Raw genomic sequence first — 12924 nt, 5'->3', positions numbered from 1 at the left:
CAGTAATGATTCCCAGGCTTGTACCTGTCTTAAAGGGATTCTTCTGCAGCAATTCCGAAAGAAATCCTGCAAATTTTATATCTGCAGTACACCTTTCACAAAGCATTTAAAATGTGTCTATTGATTTACTGAGAAAAAAAAAAAGCACGAATACTGTCTCATTTATAAATTCGATTAAAATGTCTTATGTTATTTTGCCAGTTAGAGGGAAAAAAAACAATGAGATGACCTGTTAACTCTGCCTAAATAAATTTATTTCTCATTTCTGAAGTTTTGATATGTGTTTATGTTTAGGAAATGCAAGCTTATTCCAATGTAAGGGCAGCTAAACATTAGTTAAGTGGCAATTAATTTAACTAACATCCAGTTATACTGCAGACTATCCCTTTAACCTTTGATCACAGGTTATAGTGCAGCCAAGAGCCGTTCAACCAAAGACTAATTTTTCCTTCAGGGATGGTTTCATTTGAAGGACTTTTGAAGGCACGAGGAGGTTAAAGTATCCAGGATTTTGCAAGAAAGGCAAGAAAATTTTTTTTAACTAACAAATGTATGATTTTTCCTTTCATCTCTCTTTAACTTGCATTTCTCTTTGGTCCTGCCCCCTCAAGTTGGAATTCACTGATCTAGTTTATAGCACAAATATTTAAAGAGGCACTCAAATGATTTTATGAGTCAAATATTTAGTGACAGAGTCCCGTTCAGCCGGTGAAGACAGTTATTTAATATTTTCTGTGGCACTGGAACACATTTGTCAAGTCTGAGAAAAATCACTCGAGAGACATCACCAGGGTTATGTGAGTCGCTGCAGAGTTTTAATAGAGAGCATGTTTTACAGAAGACATCAGTGTTTACCAGGCAGGGAGGCTTTCATCAAAGACACTACGGGGCTGTATTAGGGGAAGAGGAAGATCCAGTGTTTTGGTAGCATGACCCATATTATATGGAAGTGCTGTTTTATCTACAGTGAGATAGTTGATTTATTTGACATTTATACTTATTGCCAGCGGTGGAGGAAGTATTTGGATCCTTACTCATTACTTGAAGCTATTATAAGGAACTTTGGAGGCTGCTGTGGTGGAAGTTTATCCAATTCTACATTTTACAAGGCAATATTATTCATTTTTTTGCTCTTGGTATAATGCAACAGACCATGTGTGTAATACAACATGTGCAACTATTGTGCACAATTATCCATATATCTGTAAAAAGTATTTATTTCTGTTTATCAGTCACTATTTTTCCACTTGTACTTTTGATCCTTGAGCTGCTGTAACAAGTGAATTTTCCCCATATGGAATCAAAAAAGTTTATCTAATCTTATCTTAATTAAAGTCGTCTTGTTTTTTCCTACAAACAGTCTAAAGCTAACAATTATTCTGTTTACTGTCTAACTATGTGTGTTGTGATGTCGTTCTGACCTGTATCTCTCCTCCTGCATCATCTGTGTGAAGTAGCTGTAGTCCCGTTTGAACTGTGTGTTCAGCGTCTCCATCTCCTCTGCCAGCTGTGTCTGAGCCTCCCTGATCTCCCGCACCATTTCCAGCACCTCCCCCAGGCGCCCGTTGGAGTCCGACCTCCCCGGACCTCCGGACCCCGCCCCTGAGCCCCCGGCCGGGTTCCCGTTTGAGTCGGCGGATGCGGATGTCCCCGTGGAGCACTCGTCGTCGCTCTGGTACTTTGTCGTCTTGGCTACCGTGGTGGCGCTCCCGCTCAGACCCCTCGCCCCGCCTTCCACCTGCAGCCCCGACCCCGTCTCCATGGAGCTCTTGAGGTGGGCGATGTTGTCGGCGCTGCCAAACTTGTTCCTGATGAGGTTGGCGAACTCCCGAGACTTGTTGAAGAAGAACGGCGGTGAGAGCGACACGCCAGGCCCGATTGTCTTCACTTTATCCAGTGCTGGGTGGCGCCCGGTGGTGCTGACGTCCTTCAGGCTTCCCTCCTTGCTGTGAGTTCCAGACTCCTTGCTGCTGCCATCTTTGTGGCTGTGTTTCCCGTTGGTCTCGCTGTCCTTCATGCGGCGGTGGTACTGCTCCAGCTTTCTCTGCAGCCGGGCGATGGCCTGCGCCGACTTCTGGTTCTTCTTCTCAAACACCTGACGTATCCGTACGACCTGCTGCTTGTCAGCGTTGTTGACCAGCTTCAGGTATTCAGCGACATGCTGGTCCCGAGCCGTCTGCTCCACCTTTATCTGCTCCGTCACCTGAAGGGAGAATTAATGCAAAATTTTTTTATCCTAAATGTAAAATCTGCAAACCAGGCCTATTCACCTGTTACTTTTTTAGAAGGGCCAGATTTGAAAAAGTAAAGTGCCAAGGGGCCAAACATTTACATTTGCCTGACCTTTAAATTAGGAATTTACATGTGTAAAACAATGAAGAGAAAAGGAAAAGGTATGAGAAGATAAAAAAACTGTAGGACATATTAACATGGGTCTCACTCATGGTGGGAAATTCGGGACTCTTTCCAAACATAGCTGTCTTTCAGTAAAATGGGCATTTTGTGCCTTACAACAAAGATGACTTAAAAGAAAGTGTGTATGCTTTTATTCATGGCCTGTTTGATGGATTATTTCGATCTAATCCACCTGCACAGCACATGAAAACACAGCCGCTGCTGAATGTTATTAATTGTTCAGTAAAGAAGAACTTTGGAAAAATAAACACTGAAAAGAAAAAAAAAAGAAATTTTTAACCTCTGCCTTCCCATTAAAAGTCATTTGTCATTAAGCACATGCAGGAAGTGAGGAAACATCAGCTTTACACGCGTTAGCTCTCTGCTGTAAATGAATGGAGCAGAACAAAAACTGTTATTTGTGGTTCAGTGATGTTTGTTTGACCTGTGGAGTTGTTTTGCTGAGTGGCTCCCTGTTTTGCTTGCCTTGTGCATGAACACATGCTTCCTATTCTGCTGATCTACAGATGGTAGTTATGCATCAAGAAACACAGCAGGTAAGTGCAGGAAAGCAGAAGACTGCGTCATGAGAAAGAAGATGATTTCAAGGATACGCACAATGAGTTCTGGTGAGTAACGGTGAATGTAAACATAATTTTGTTTGTTTACAAGGAATCTTCACGGAGACCTTTAATAATTGGCAGCAATATTTATCCAAGCAGCCCCAGTAATAATGCTGACAGTGAATAAATGAATCCAGTGTGGTTCTGAAGAATCATTTCAAGGGGAAGTGTTAGGAGTCATGCAAAAAAAAAAGTAGTACTTTGCTCACGTCTTGTAGCTTGCTTCAAAGAAAACAGTTTTGCTTCGTGTTTATTGCTTTGTATGTGTAACTCAGTGGGAGCCATAATTACTTTACTTGCTATTAATCTCCTCATTTGGTTTCCGTTACAGCCCCGAAATGCTTTCAGAAATTAGAATGAACCACTAAATCAACTGAGAGTGATCAAATTAAATTGCACTGACATTTAATCTTCCTATGGTTGTAAATTATTCCACTCAGAGAAACCGTTTGTAATGAAAGCTGAGACAACGAGGACTATGATGAGAATGAATCAGATAATGCAGCGGAATACAGTTTCTTATTAATTCAACAAATTAATGGCTTTATCGACTGGTATCTGTAGTATCACTGCTGAAATCTAAATGGGAACTGGCTCATTATTGGATTTAATTAATGGATTACTGCCACAAAAATGAGCTGAGGTGGTATTTAATTTTCCTTTTGTATGCCGCTCTACAAACACAGTAAATCTACAAGGAGGCCACGCAGGAGGAGACCCCTGTGTCCTCTGACCTTGAGGATCTTCTGCTGCAGGCTGTCGATACCCAGTGCTCCCTTGGTGAAGTCCAGGCCCACTCCGTCATCGCCAACGCTGTCCACCACATCCAAGTTGGATTCGGAGCCGCCGCGGCGAATGGGCACGGGGATGCTGAGGATGTTGACATCGCAACTGCTGCGCTCCGCCTATGAACACACAAAAGAATGAAAAAATGTGTATTTTCAATAGCTCAAATGTCTTGTTTCATTCAACCAACAGTCCAAAACTCTGAAATATTTACTCACAGTGACATATAACAAAGACTTCTATGGAGCTGAAGGGAAAAGGGACCTGGACAAGAGTAGCACTGTGAACAAGTTGTGTCTAACTAGACTAATTATGGATTATTACAAACATGCCATGTTTTGAAAGCAGCAAATAGTCATAGAGAAAAAATAAATCATGTATAGAAATCAAAGATTTTGATGCCTCAAGATGCATCAGTAATCATTTTATAATTGCACTGTGACCTTCTGAATCAGAATTGAATCATATAGTGAGGTTCCCAATCCCAGTGCTCTTTCAAGTGGAGCTGAAAATTATGTGACACAGTCTTCAATATTTTAGCCTTGGAGATGTACCTTTCAAAAAGCACAAGGTGTTCCTACATGTCGACTGTCTGTATAGCCCTATGATGAATTTAATAAGAAATATCTAAAAGCAAGACTCGAGTCCGAAGCTTCTTGTTCTGTGAGCTCTTGTTCTGTCTCATTTCAGAACTTGGAACTCAAGACTGGTGGGATCATGATTCTCTCTTAAAAGATTATTAATCAATGCAGAAAAGTCAACAATTAGAAATCTTTACTCTTTACATTATGATCACCTGTAACAATTCTGTAAGACCAGGCTGCATGTTCCTTACAGCTGAACCAACTGGATGGTGAAACTAGATGGATGTTAACATGTGCATCCTGTTTATGTTCTAAACTAAGCTACTTCTGGAGTTTTTGAGAGGATGGCCGAGGACGATGGATACAATCCAACCAGCGCTCCCCTGGGAAGTGTTTTGGCTTTGAGAAAAGGGACCAAGAGAAGAACCACACAAATGTGCTATATTTTAAAAGTAGCAAGTGTATAGAAAATCTAATTTTTTTATGCATCCAGATGGATTGACAATCATCTTCTGTCGACTGTAGCCCTCTGAATCATAACTGAATCTAATAGTGATGTTCCCGCCCCTAATGTTGTTTTGAGTGGAGCTGAAAATTATCTGATGAAGTCATTATTTTAGCCTTAGAGACAAACCTTTCAAAAAGCACGAGGTGTACTTTCAGTACGATTACTGTTAAGATTAGTACTTGAGGGGCGCAAAATAATATAATGCCTCATTTAACAGCTCTCCGGCAGCAGAGTAGTACTAGATAATAAAGACACATTTACATATTTTTTCAGACAAAATACATAGTTGTGTAAAAAGTTGCTCAAACTTCAGACTTAATTTCCCTGTTTCATGTTAATTAGAGTTAAAATTAATGCAGAATTTGTAAGTTTCTGTTTATGAGTCTTAAGAAATAATTAAATACCTTTTCGTAGGAGCAGATATTTATAACGATTAAATTAAACAAAATTTTAATGGAGTTTGGCAGGCATTGAGACAGGCAGTCACTGAACTCAACTCCAGAGAGTGTATTTTTGCAGCAGCAGGCTTTTGTTTTTGGGATAATGGGTTTAACTTTACATTTACAGAACTGAGCTGATTAACTTACAATGTTACACTAGTCTTGCACTCCTGCAGTTTTCCTGCAGCCTGCCTGAGCTGTGTCGAATCTGGGGAAGAGAGGAACTCCATTCAACCTTAGACGGCATATTAAACAGGGATTCAACCTATTTAATATACAGTCTGAGGCTCCAACTAATATTTGTACTGAAGTACTAATTTCTGGAGGCACTATTGCTACATATTCCTCCTTTTAAGTCTATTATCTGTGTGCCTTGATGAACAAAGTGGTTAAATTCAAACCTCTTTTCTTTTGGTCTTTATTAAAAATATCAATAGACTGAAATGAAACCTTTTGATGCTACTTTTTGCCAGGTATATCGCTCAGCCCTGAGCTCCAATACTGACGGTAAAAACAGAGGAGGCATAAAAAGTACATATACTGCAGACAAAGAGCGGCTTTGACGTCAGATGCTGCAGTCTGTGGAGGCTTTCAGGCTAACCTATGTGATAAAAACTGCTCTACTATCTTGTGCCATTGATATAAAACATCAGGTGTGTTTGTGTGGGCTTAGAGAAAAGCTCTTAGGAAAAGCAGACAACCATATTGGCATGAAAGAAAGAAAATAAGAGCTGAGCTACAAAAGAAAAATGAGAGGATCAAAAGAGTATTGAGTGCGTCGTCTTGAGAGGATTCTAGTGTTAAGACTGGAGGGAGGCAGCAGGAAAAAGGCAGCTGATGAGACAGTAAATCTGTCTTAAGACTGCACAATGGTCAGTTAGTGGAGCAGCGTGGAGCCCAGGGCTCTAAACAAACAGCCCCCAGTGCCTCTTGTACTGAAAATCCACTCTCTGTATTGACAAAAGCAGACGATTATGTAAGGCAACCTAAAATATTAGTATGTGGTAACTCTTGTTGCCACGGCAGCAAAGCGCACACAGACAGACTAAGCTCTGAAATGCACACACATGAGCAAACTGCTGACATACCCTGAAGGCGGGTTTTGGCTTTATCCTTCTCGTCTTTTTCTTACACACAGACGAGCAGAATTCATGACATTTTAATTGTGTCCTGTGGCTTCTGGCTGTTCAGCCAGTGATACGTCCTGCAGAGTCAGCGGCAATCGTCATCCCCGGCAGTGAACAACAGTCAAACAGTTAGTAAGTTAGCATCTGAGAGTCATTCATGTGGATCCATTGTTCTGAATTAAATACTTCTTGCTACTCCTGAGTACAGATGGCGAATTTCGTCAGAACATCACACGTTCATCGGTCCAGACAGATGGACAGAAATGCAGCCAGTACAAACCTGTGTTGGAATAAACACCGATACAATCAACAGTAATTAAAAAATATGGAACATTTGCTGTTTTTCGCTTCACAAATGGAGGATTTGTTCAGTTTCTTGTTTTTTCGAAAACAATAAAAATGGATTTTTTTTTCTGGACTGTTGGTCAGACCAATAAAGCCGTTTTTACACTCAGGCAGCTTGAAATGGGATTTTAACAATTCATAGCTCTAAGGACAAGGCCAATAACCCCTAAATGTCCTTGAGAGAAACCAGCTATTTAAAAAACAAAAAAAAAATACCAGAGGCTATCAAGAGATGCTGATTAAACAGCATGATTATTGCACAGGTGTGTTTGGATTGGTCACTCTAAAATGTGAATTGTGATCTTAAAAAAAGACTTATTAGACACTGAACTATGAACCTTGGTAGGTATAGTTTTTGGATTGCAATAATCACACTGTTTAATCAGCATCTCCATATCCTACACCTGTCAGGTAGATGCTTTAGAAACATGGACTTTAACAGAATAATGAACAGAACCTGCAGAATTTGAGAGAACTAAAACTTCTGTGTGCACAGAAGAAATCTAAGATATTTTAACTTAACTAGGAACAAAAACAAAGGTGCTGTGTTCATACTTTTGTTGAGTGTATTTTGTGAGACTAAAACAGAACAAAATATTTTGTGTCAAAAATATAACGCACAGCCTTAAAGGGGAAGTGATTTTACAGCTTTAAGTCTGTTGAAAGATCTTAAACAGCTTGTGGAAATCTACTACATATGCGAAAACAAAAAACCTAGGTATGGGTCATGACTGCATCTGCAGACCCTGATGCATTTTATTTCAGAGTGACAGGCTGTTTACTGAACATTCACTGGCTCCAAACTAACTGACAGCATGTCAACGAAGCAGCACAAATCATTACATCGGCCCCCAGCCTCAGAGGACAGAAGAGCAAATTGGTGGAGCACTCTAAAAACCAACCCCGTCATTAAAAAGTCTCAGAAACAAAACCACTTCATAGTAGTAGCATCAAAAGTGCGAGCATCCTTCAGCTCAAGCAGTGGGTGGTAAAAGGTTAATCAGAGAAACAATCAGCAGATAATGTCGTAATAAAAGTCACTATCAATTGCACCTCAAGTTATTAAAAAGCCTCTGTTGATTAGTACATGATCAGAGAAAAAGATACAAGAAATCACAGTCCCTTGGACTCACAAAAAAGCACACAACCTTGAATTCAATTGGACGGGATTCAAGGTTGTGTGTTTGTAAAAAACATATGTGACCAGATCACGCTTTCGTTTGAACAAACCAACATTTTGCCTTCCCCTCCTCCTCTGGTGCCTCTCACACACACACAAACAGCCTAGTCATAAATCAGCTGGCTGCAGGAGATTCAAGTGTATAAACACGCGGCTGGCAGGGCCTCGCGCTCAGCAGTCCACACACGTATCGAACGTCAAGTGGAAAGTGGGTCTCGGTGTGAGAGTGGGGAAATTATTAACATGTGAACACACAGAGGCACCATATGTCTCGGAGGACACACGTGGCTGTGTTACAGGGCAGATATCTGGCCACTGCTCGTCCTATGACCCCGGCCTGCACTGAGGCCATTTAGATTATCATACAGATGGGTGGACACACAGCCAAAACACAGAAACAATCCAGCAGGGCATTTGTCCACTGGGAAATATGAAGGAGATATTCGGATGATCACTTGTCTGAAACTAGGAGATTCTACTTGTCTCCAAGAGATAAAAAATGTATGAATAGATGTCAATGCAGAATGTGCTTCTCTTAAAAGTGAAACATGGGCTCCATGGAGGGAACTACTGGCCATAAAACCTGCTGAAAAACTGCTCTACATTTGATTTTACTCTGCAGACAATCCACAAGTGAAAAGTATTAGTGATCTACCAAATATTTGATGAGACACTTACTAAAAGCCACGAGGCCCATGGGAAACCTAAATGTTTTTTTTCAAATGTCACAGGGTACATGCAGCATATTAATTCAATCTCTGATTGTGGTCCCTTTGTCTGAAGTCTTGTATATACTGGGCCAGCAAAAATTTGAAATGCAAATTAAAAAAAAACAAAACAAAACTGAACACCACCTGCTGCGCCATCTGACCAAAGTCAACTGTGTCAACGTGCCGCGTCTGTTTAGGGTTTTTCGGTGCAAAAAAAGGCCCCCCCAAAAAAACATCTAGCTTGGGAACGATGAATGTCTGTACAAAATTTATAGATAAACTGATAAGAAAAATAATAATCACTCAAAGCCTAAGGCCTAAACTATTGCTAATTCAACAAAAAAACAGCATGTAAAGCATACAAGATTAGGCAGATATAGCGTGTCTGTGCGTTGGTGTGTGATTTGCATTGGCTTTCTACATTCAAAATCTAAGATTAGAGACTGGAGAGGAAGCTTGTGGTGTGTGTACTGTACGTGATAACGAGAGCGAGAGTGGGCCAGCAAGTGCTACTCCAACTCCCACTAAACCAGCTCATCTGAGTGTCTCATTGATGGAGCTGGAAGGAAGGACCTTGCCAGGGGGAGACGACAGCCTGGCACGCACACACGCACATGAAGCTGCCGAGGGAAACCTTTTCTGTTCTTCTCCCGGCACAGAGTCAGAGGCTATTTATTCCTGCATCCAATCCATCAATTTATTTTCCACTAACAGGAGACAAGTCAGTAACAAGGAAGCAGTAAATTCTATCAATACGCAGAGGTGAGTCTCAACCAATCGGCAGCTGTACACCGGTGACAAATGAGCAAATCGATCCACAACACTGATCCATCAAGTCAAGGCTGTTTGCAGGAAACATAAAATCTCCTCTGAAAGGTAGTTAAGGCAAGGAATGTACATATATGTTATTTGTCAGTGTCACCTGGGCAATACATTTTAATGTGCTCCTATATGTGTGTAGATAACTTGGGGTAACCTTCAAGGCTGTAAGATATGGTTAGAGGCTATATAGAAAAGAGCTGCAATGATCAGTTGATTGACAAAACACTAACCTGTAAGTGTGTTGATAACTGAATAGTCATAAAGTCATTACACCAGGAAAAATCACTCTTTGGGCTCATTATATTCTGAAAAAGTACTGACCAGATGTTTAATTGTGTAATCACATAAATACATCCATATATATCATATAAATCAATTATGTTCTTATTTGTGATCGAGAGAACAGGATAAATATGTGAAAGACAAAGCTAATAATGTATTTGGTATACATGATTATTGTCACAGAGATTATAGCACATTAGTCGTCTATTAGTCGGCTCCAGCTCAGCATGGAGCCTCACACTGTCTGAACCAGCACACCAGATTAACACGGGCTGACTTAAACTGGTTTGAGTGTTGGGGAGGCAATAATGGGATTGGGAGAGATCCCGGATCAAGAGATTTAAGTGGAGTTAGCTTCTTCAGCTGCGGAGACATGTAATGGCCTCATACATACATGGACAGAGGTTATGAACCTGCACTGCCAGGAGAATATATTTGATGACATGAACACAACAAGAATAGGTTCAACCTATGACATGGCGGCAAAGTAACCATGGCAACAACCCTCATGCATTATGTTAGATGAGGGGGAACTATAAACTCCAGCTATGAAACTGAAGCTGGGGAAGGCAGTTAATTTTTGGCATCAGTGGACAAAAGTTCCTTAATAGCCTTTAAGCATAACGCAATTCAAGATGTCAGAGAGAAAACTAGACTTCTGCTCCTCCTCTTGGGTCTGTTTTCAGGCTTTAGAAAATCTAATCTGCGATGGGAGACTCTGGCCAAGTGTTAAGTCGCACCCCCAAAACATCATTATTTCATGCCCTGGGAATTAGACTCAACAATCAACCATCTTTCTCCAGAAGCGCTTACTGCACTTCAAAAGGACTAAGACAGCACAATAGTACTCTCTCAATATAGACAGAAATCTTAGCTGATTGTCATAGCAATGCCGCAAGACTTTTTTTTTTTTTAAGATTATTTTTTGGGCAATGGCAGAGCTCATTGTGGCAAATTTTATTTTGAAAGGTCAATCTATGTTATTCCACTGTGCAATGTGTTTGAGATGAACACATGGATCTATGAAGACATCTACAGATCAATGCTGTCACGCTCAAGTCAGGAACAAAGCCTTTGATTGGTTGACACGTAACCCAAGCCACCATGGGATTGGCTAACAACATGCTAGGAACAACAACAACTGTATGACACAAGAAAGTATAAACAGACACAGAGGACTTTGGAAGAATTTGGTTTTGGATTGACTATTACTAATTTATTTTATCCCATTTCCAAAAAATACACTGTATTTGAAGGCTGGATTACAAAGCTTCTGAAAGGGATATGATTACGCCAGAGCCATCAATTTGTTAGCATTAGCCTTTCCTGCTCATTACTTTGTGGCTAACTTGCTTCACTTTTCCAGCAGCTGGGAAACAACAGATTAAGTCTGTAATTATTAGGGTAAACTATCATCCTGTGAGGGTTACTTTTTCACTGTGGGTACAGATGGTGGTGGTCAGGTAGAAAAATGTAACATATTCCCCAACCCTATGGATGTTTGTACCAAATGTAACAGAAATCCATCCAAATGTTGTTGACCAACTGACGAACAGACAAACATTCATACAGCCCATCAGTATGGCTAAAATGAGTGATGATTTGAAATTTCTCGGTTTTGTTTTGTTTGGCAGTTGCTATCAGTACCATATTCTGAAGTGCCCTAAAAATAGGACCACTCTTCCACATGGCATTCTCATCCCTTTGAGATCTATTATGTTCTACCTCCTCCCAATTTCTCTTTCCTTACCTAACAGCACAGAATATACAGCAGCTCTTTGGACAAATAAGGAGATGTACTCAGACGCAATTTAGACCCCTAAGTTTTGAAAAGCTAAATCCAGCAAACTCTGTTTCGTGTGCCAAGGCCACTCTGTTCTTTAAGACTTGAGACTAACACAGATGAGTATCCCTGGTAATTTATGACTTCCTGAGGGCTCCAGAGAAAGCCTAATGCATTACGTTGCCACAGAAATAAGGTACCGGTTACACAGACCACTGCACCTGCAAATAAATTCAAATCCACTCACCCTGAGAGACAGAAATCGACACAGAAATGTTAAACAGTAAGCAAGTGTTTTGTGCAAAGCTGATGACTAAAACAAAACCAAAATAGGTAAAAAAAATTAAAATAAAAAAAAGCGGGGGGGTGTTACTGTTTGTGCTGCATGAATAATAAATGAAACACAGCCTCATGCTGGGTCTTTATCAGTACTACTCATCATTAAGATTACTTTGTGCACTCTGTGTGTTACCCAACACTGTGCCGTATAATTTTCACATTATCTTAATGCTGTTTTCTTAACTTTTACATCACCACTGTGCCTCCATCTCTGCTGCTGTGGTTTGAGGGCTCTCAAACCTCTCTAAAATATTTTCCAGTCACGTGCAGGGAGAGGAAAAAAGTTTTCATTTCACCTATGATACATATTAAAAAATAAAGAGGACGGTTTAAGGTGAAATGAGACATTTAGTTCATGTGAACTGGACTGGAGAGCCTCCTGCCTGGAGGGGATCAGCCGTGACTGTGTGACCAGAGAGAGGAGCCTCCTGTGGGGAAGAGGAGCTGCCAGACAGGCACACCTCCCCACGGGGCTCCAGTGGTACGACAGAGAAATACCCAGAAAATAAATGGAAAGCAAAACAAGTGACAGAATACACGAAAATGGGAGGTAGGCCGGAATACAAACATGCAGAGTTCAGACAGTATCCAGCATTGCAACCGGGGCAGAGTGATAAAACACACTTCCTACATAACCCTTTGACAGTGAAAAGAAAAAGAAACATTTTTGAAGTCTTTCCTTTTTCAATCCAAGGGTGTAAAGATCAAGGGTCATGTATGTTGTACAGACAAAAGACGAAAAAACCCAAAACATCGCAAATATTCAAATTTGGGAAGCGGGAATCAGTGAATATCTTTGCAGTTATGCTTTGAAAAATGACTTCCAGCAATTCATTTTACCATCAAAATTGATGTAGATGTAATTTCTAGCAATCAACTAATCAATTAATCACCTAATTGTTTCACCACCACCTGCAATCTTGACAATCATACCAACCACATTGCAGAGCACTTACTCTGAAGTGCCTGTAAAGACCTGCATGATGACTTCAGACTTTTAA

General features: G+C 40.5%; 1 protein-coding gene across 2 annotated transcripts in view; it reads right to left on the bottom strand.

Annotated features, from left to right (window-relative positions):
• The window catches only part of LOC146306978 (transmembrane and coiled-coil domain protein 3-like), a 53770-nt gene that overhangs the window by 3446 nt on the left and 37400 nt on the right, over window positions 1-12924 (bottom strand). For both annotated transcript variants that reach the window (XM_084711325.1, XM_084711326.1), the window contains exons 2-3: window positions 3752-3922; window positions 1422-2203 (exon numbers count right to left, since the gene is read on the bottom strand). In XM_084711325.1, coding sequence (XP_084567451.1) covers window positions 1422-2203; window positions 3752-3922 — 953 coding nt within the window. The remainder of the gene's footprint in view (window positions 1-1421; window positions 2204-3751; window positions 3923-12924) is intronic.

The sequence above is a fragment of the Lutjanus erythropterus genome, chromosome 22 (assembly GCF_056507025.1).
Source record: "Lutjanus erythropterus isolate fLutEry1 chromosome 22, fLutEry1.hap2, whole genome shotgun sequence".
Taxonomy (NCBI): domain Eukaryota; kingdom Metazoa; phylum Chordata; class Actinopteri; order Lutjaniformes; family Lutjanidae; genus Lutjanus; species Lutjanus erythropterus.
This window is presented reverse-complemented; position numbering and strand designations above follow the sequence as displayed.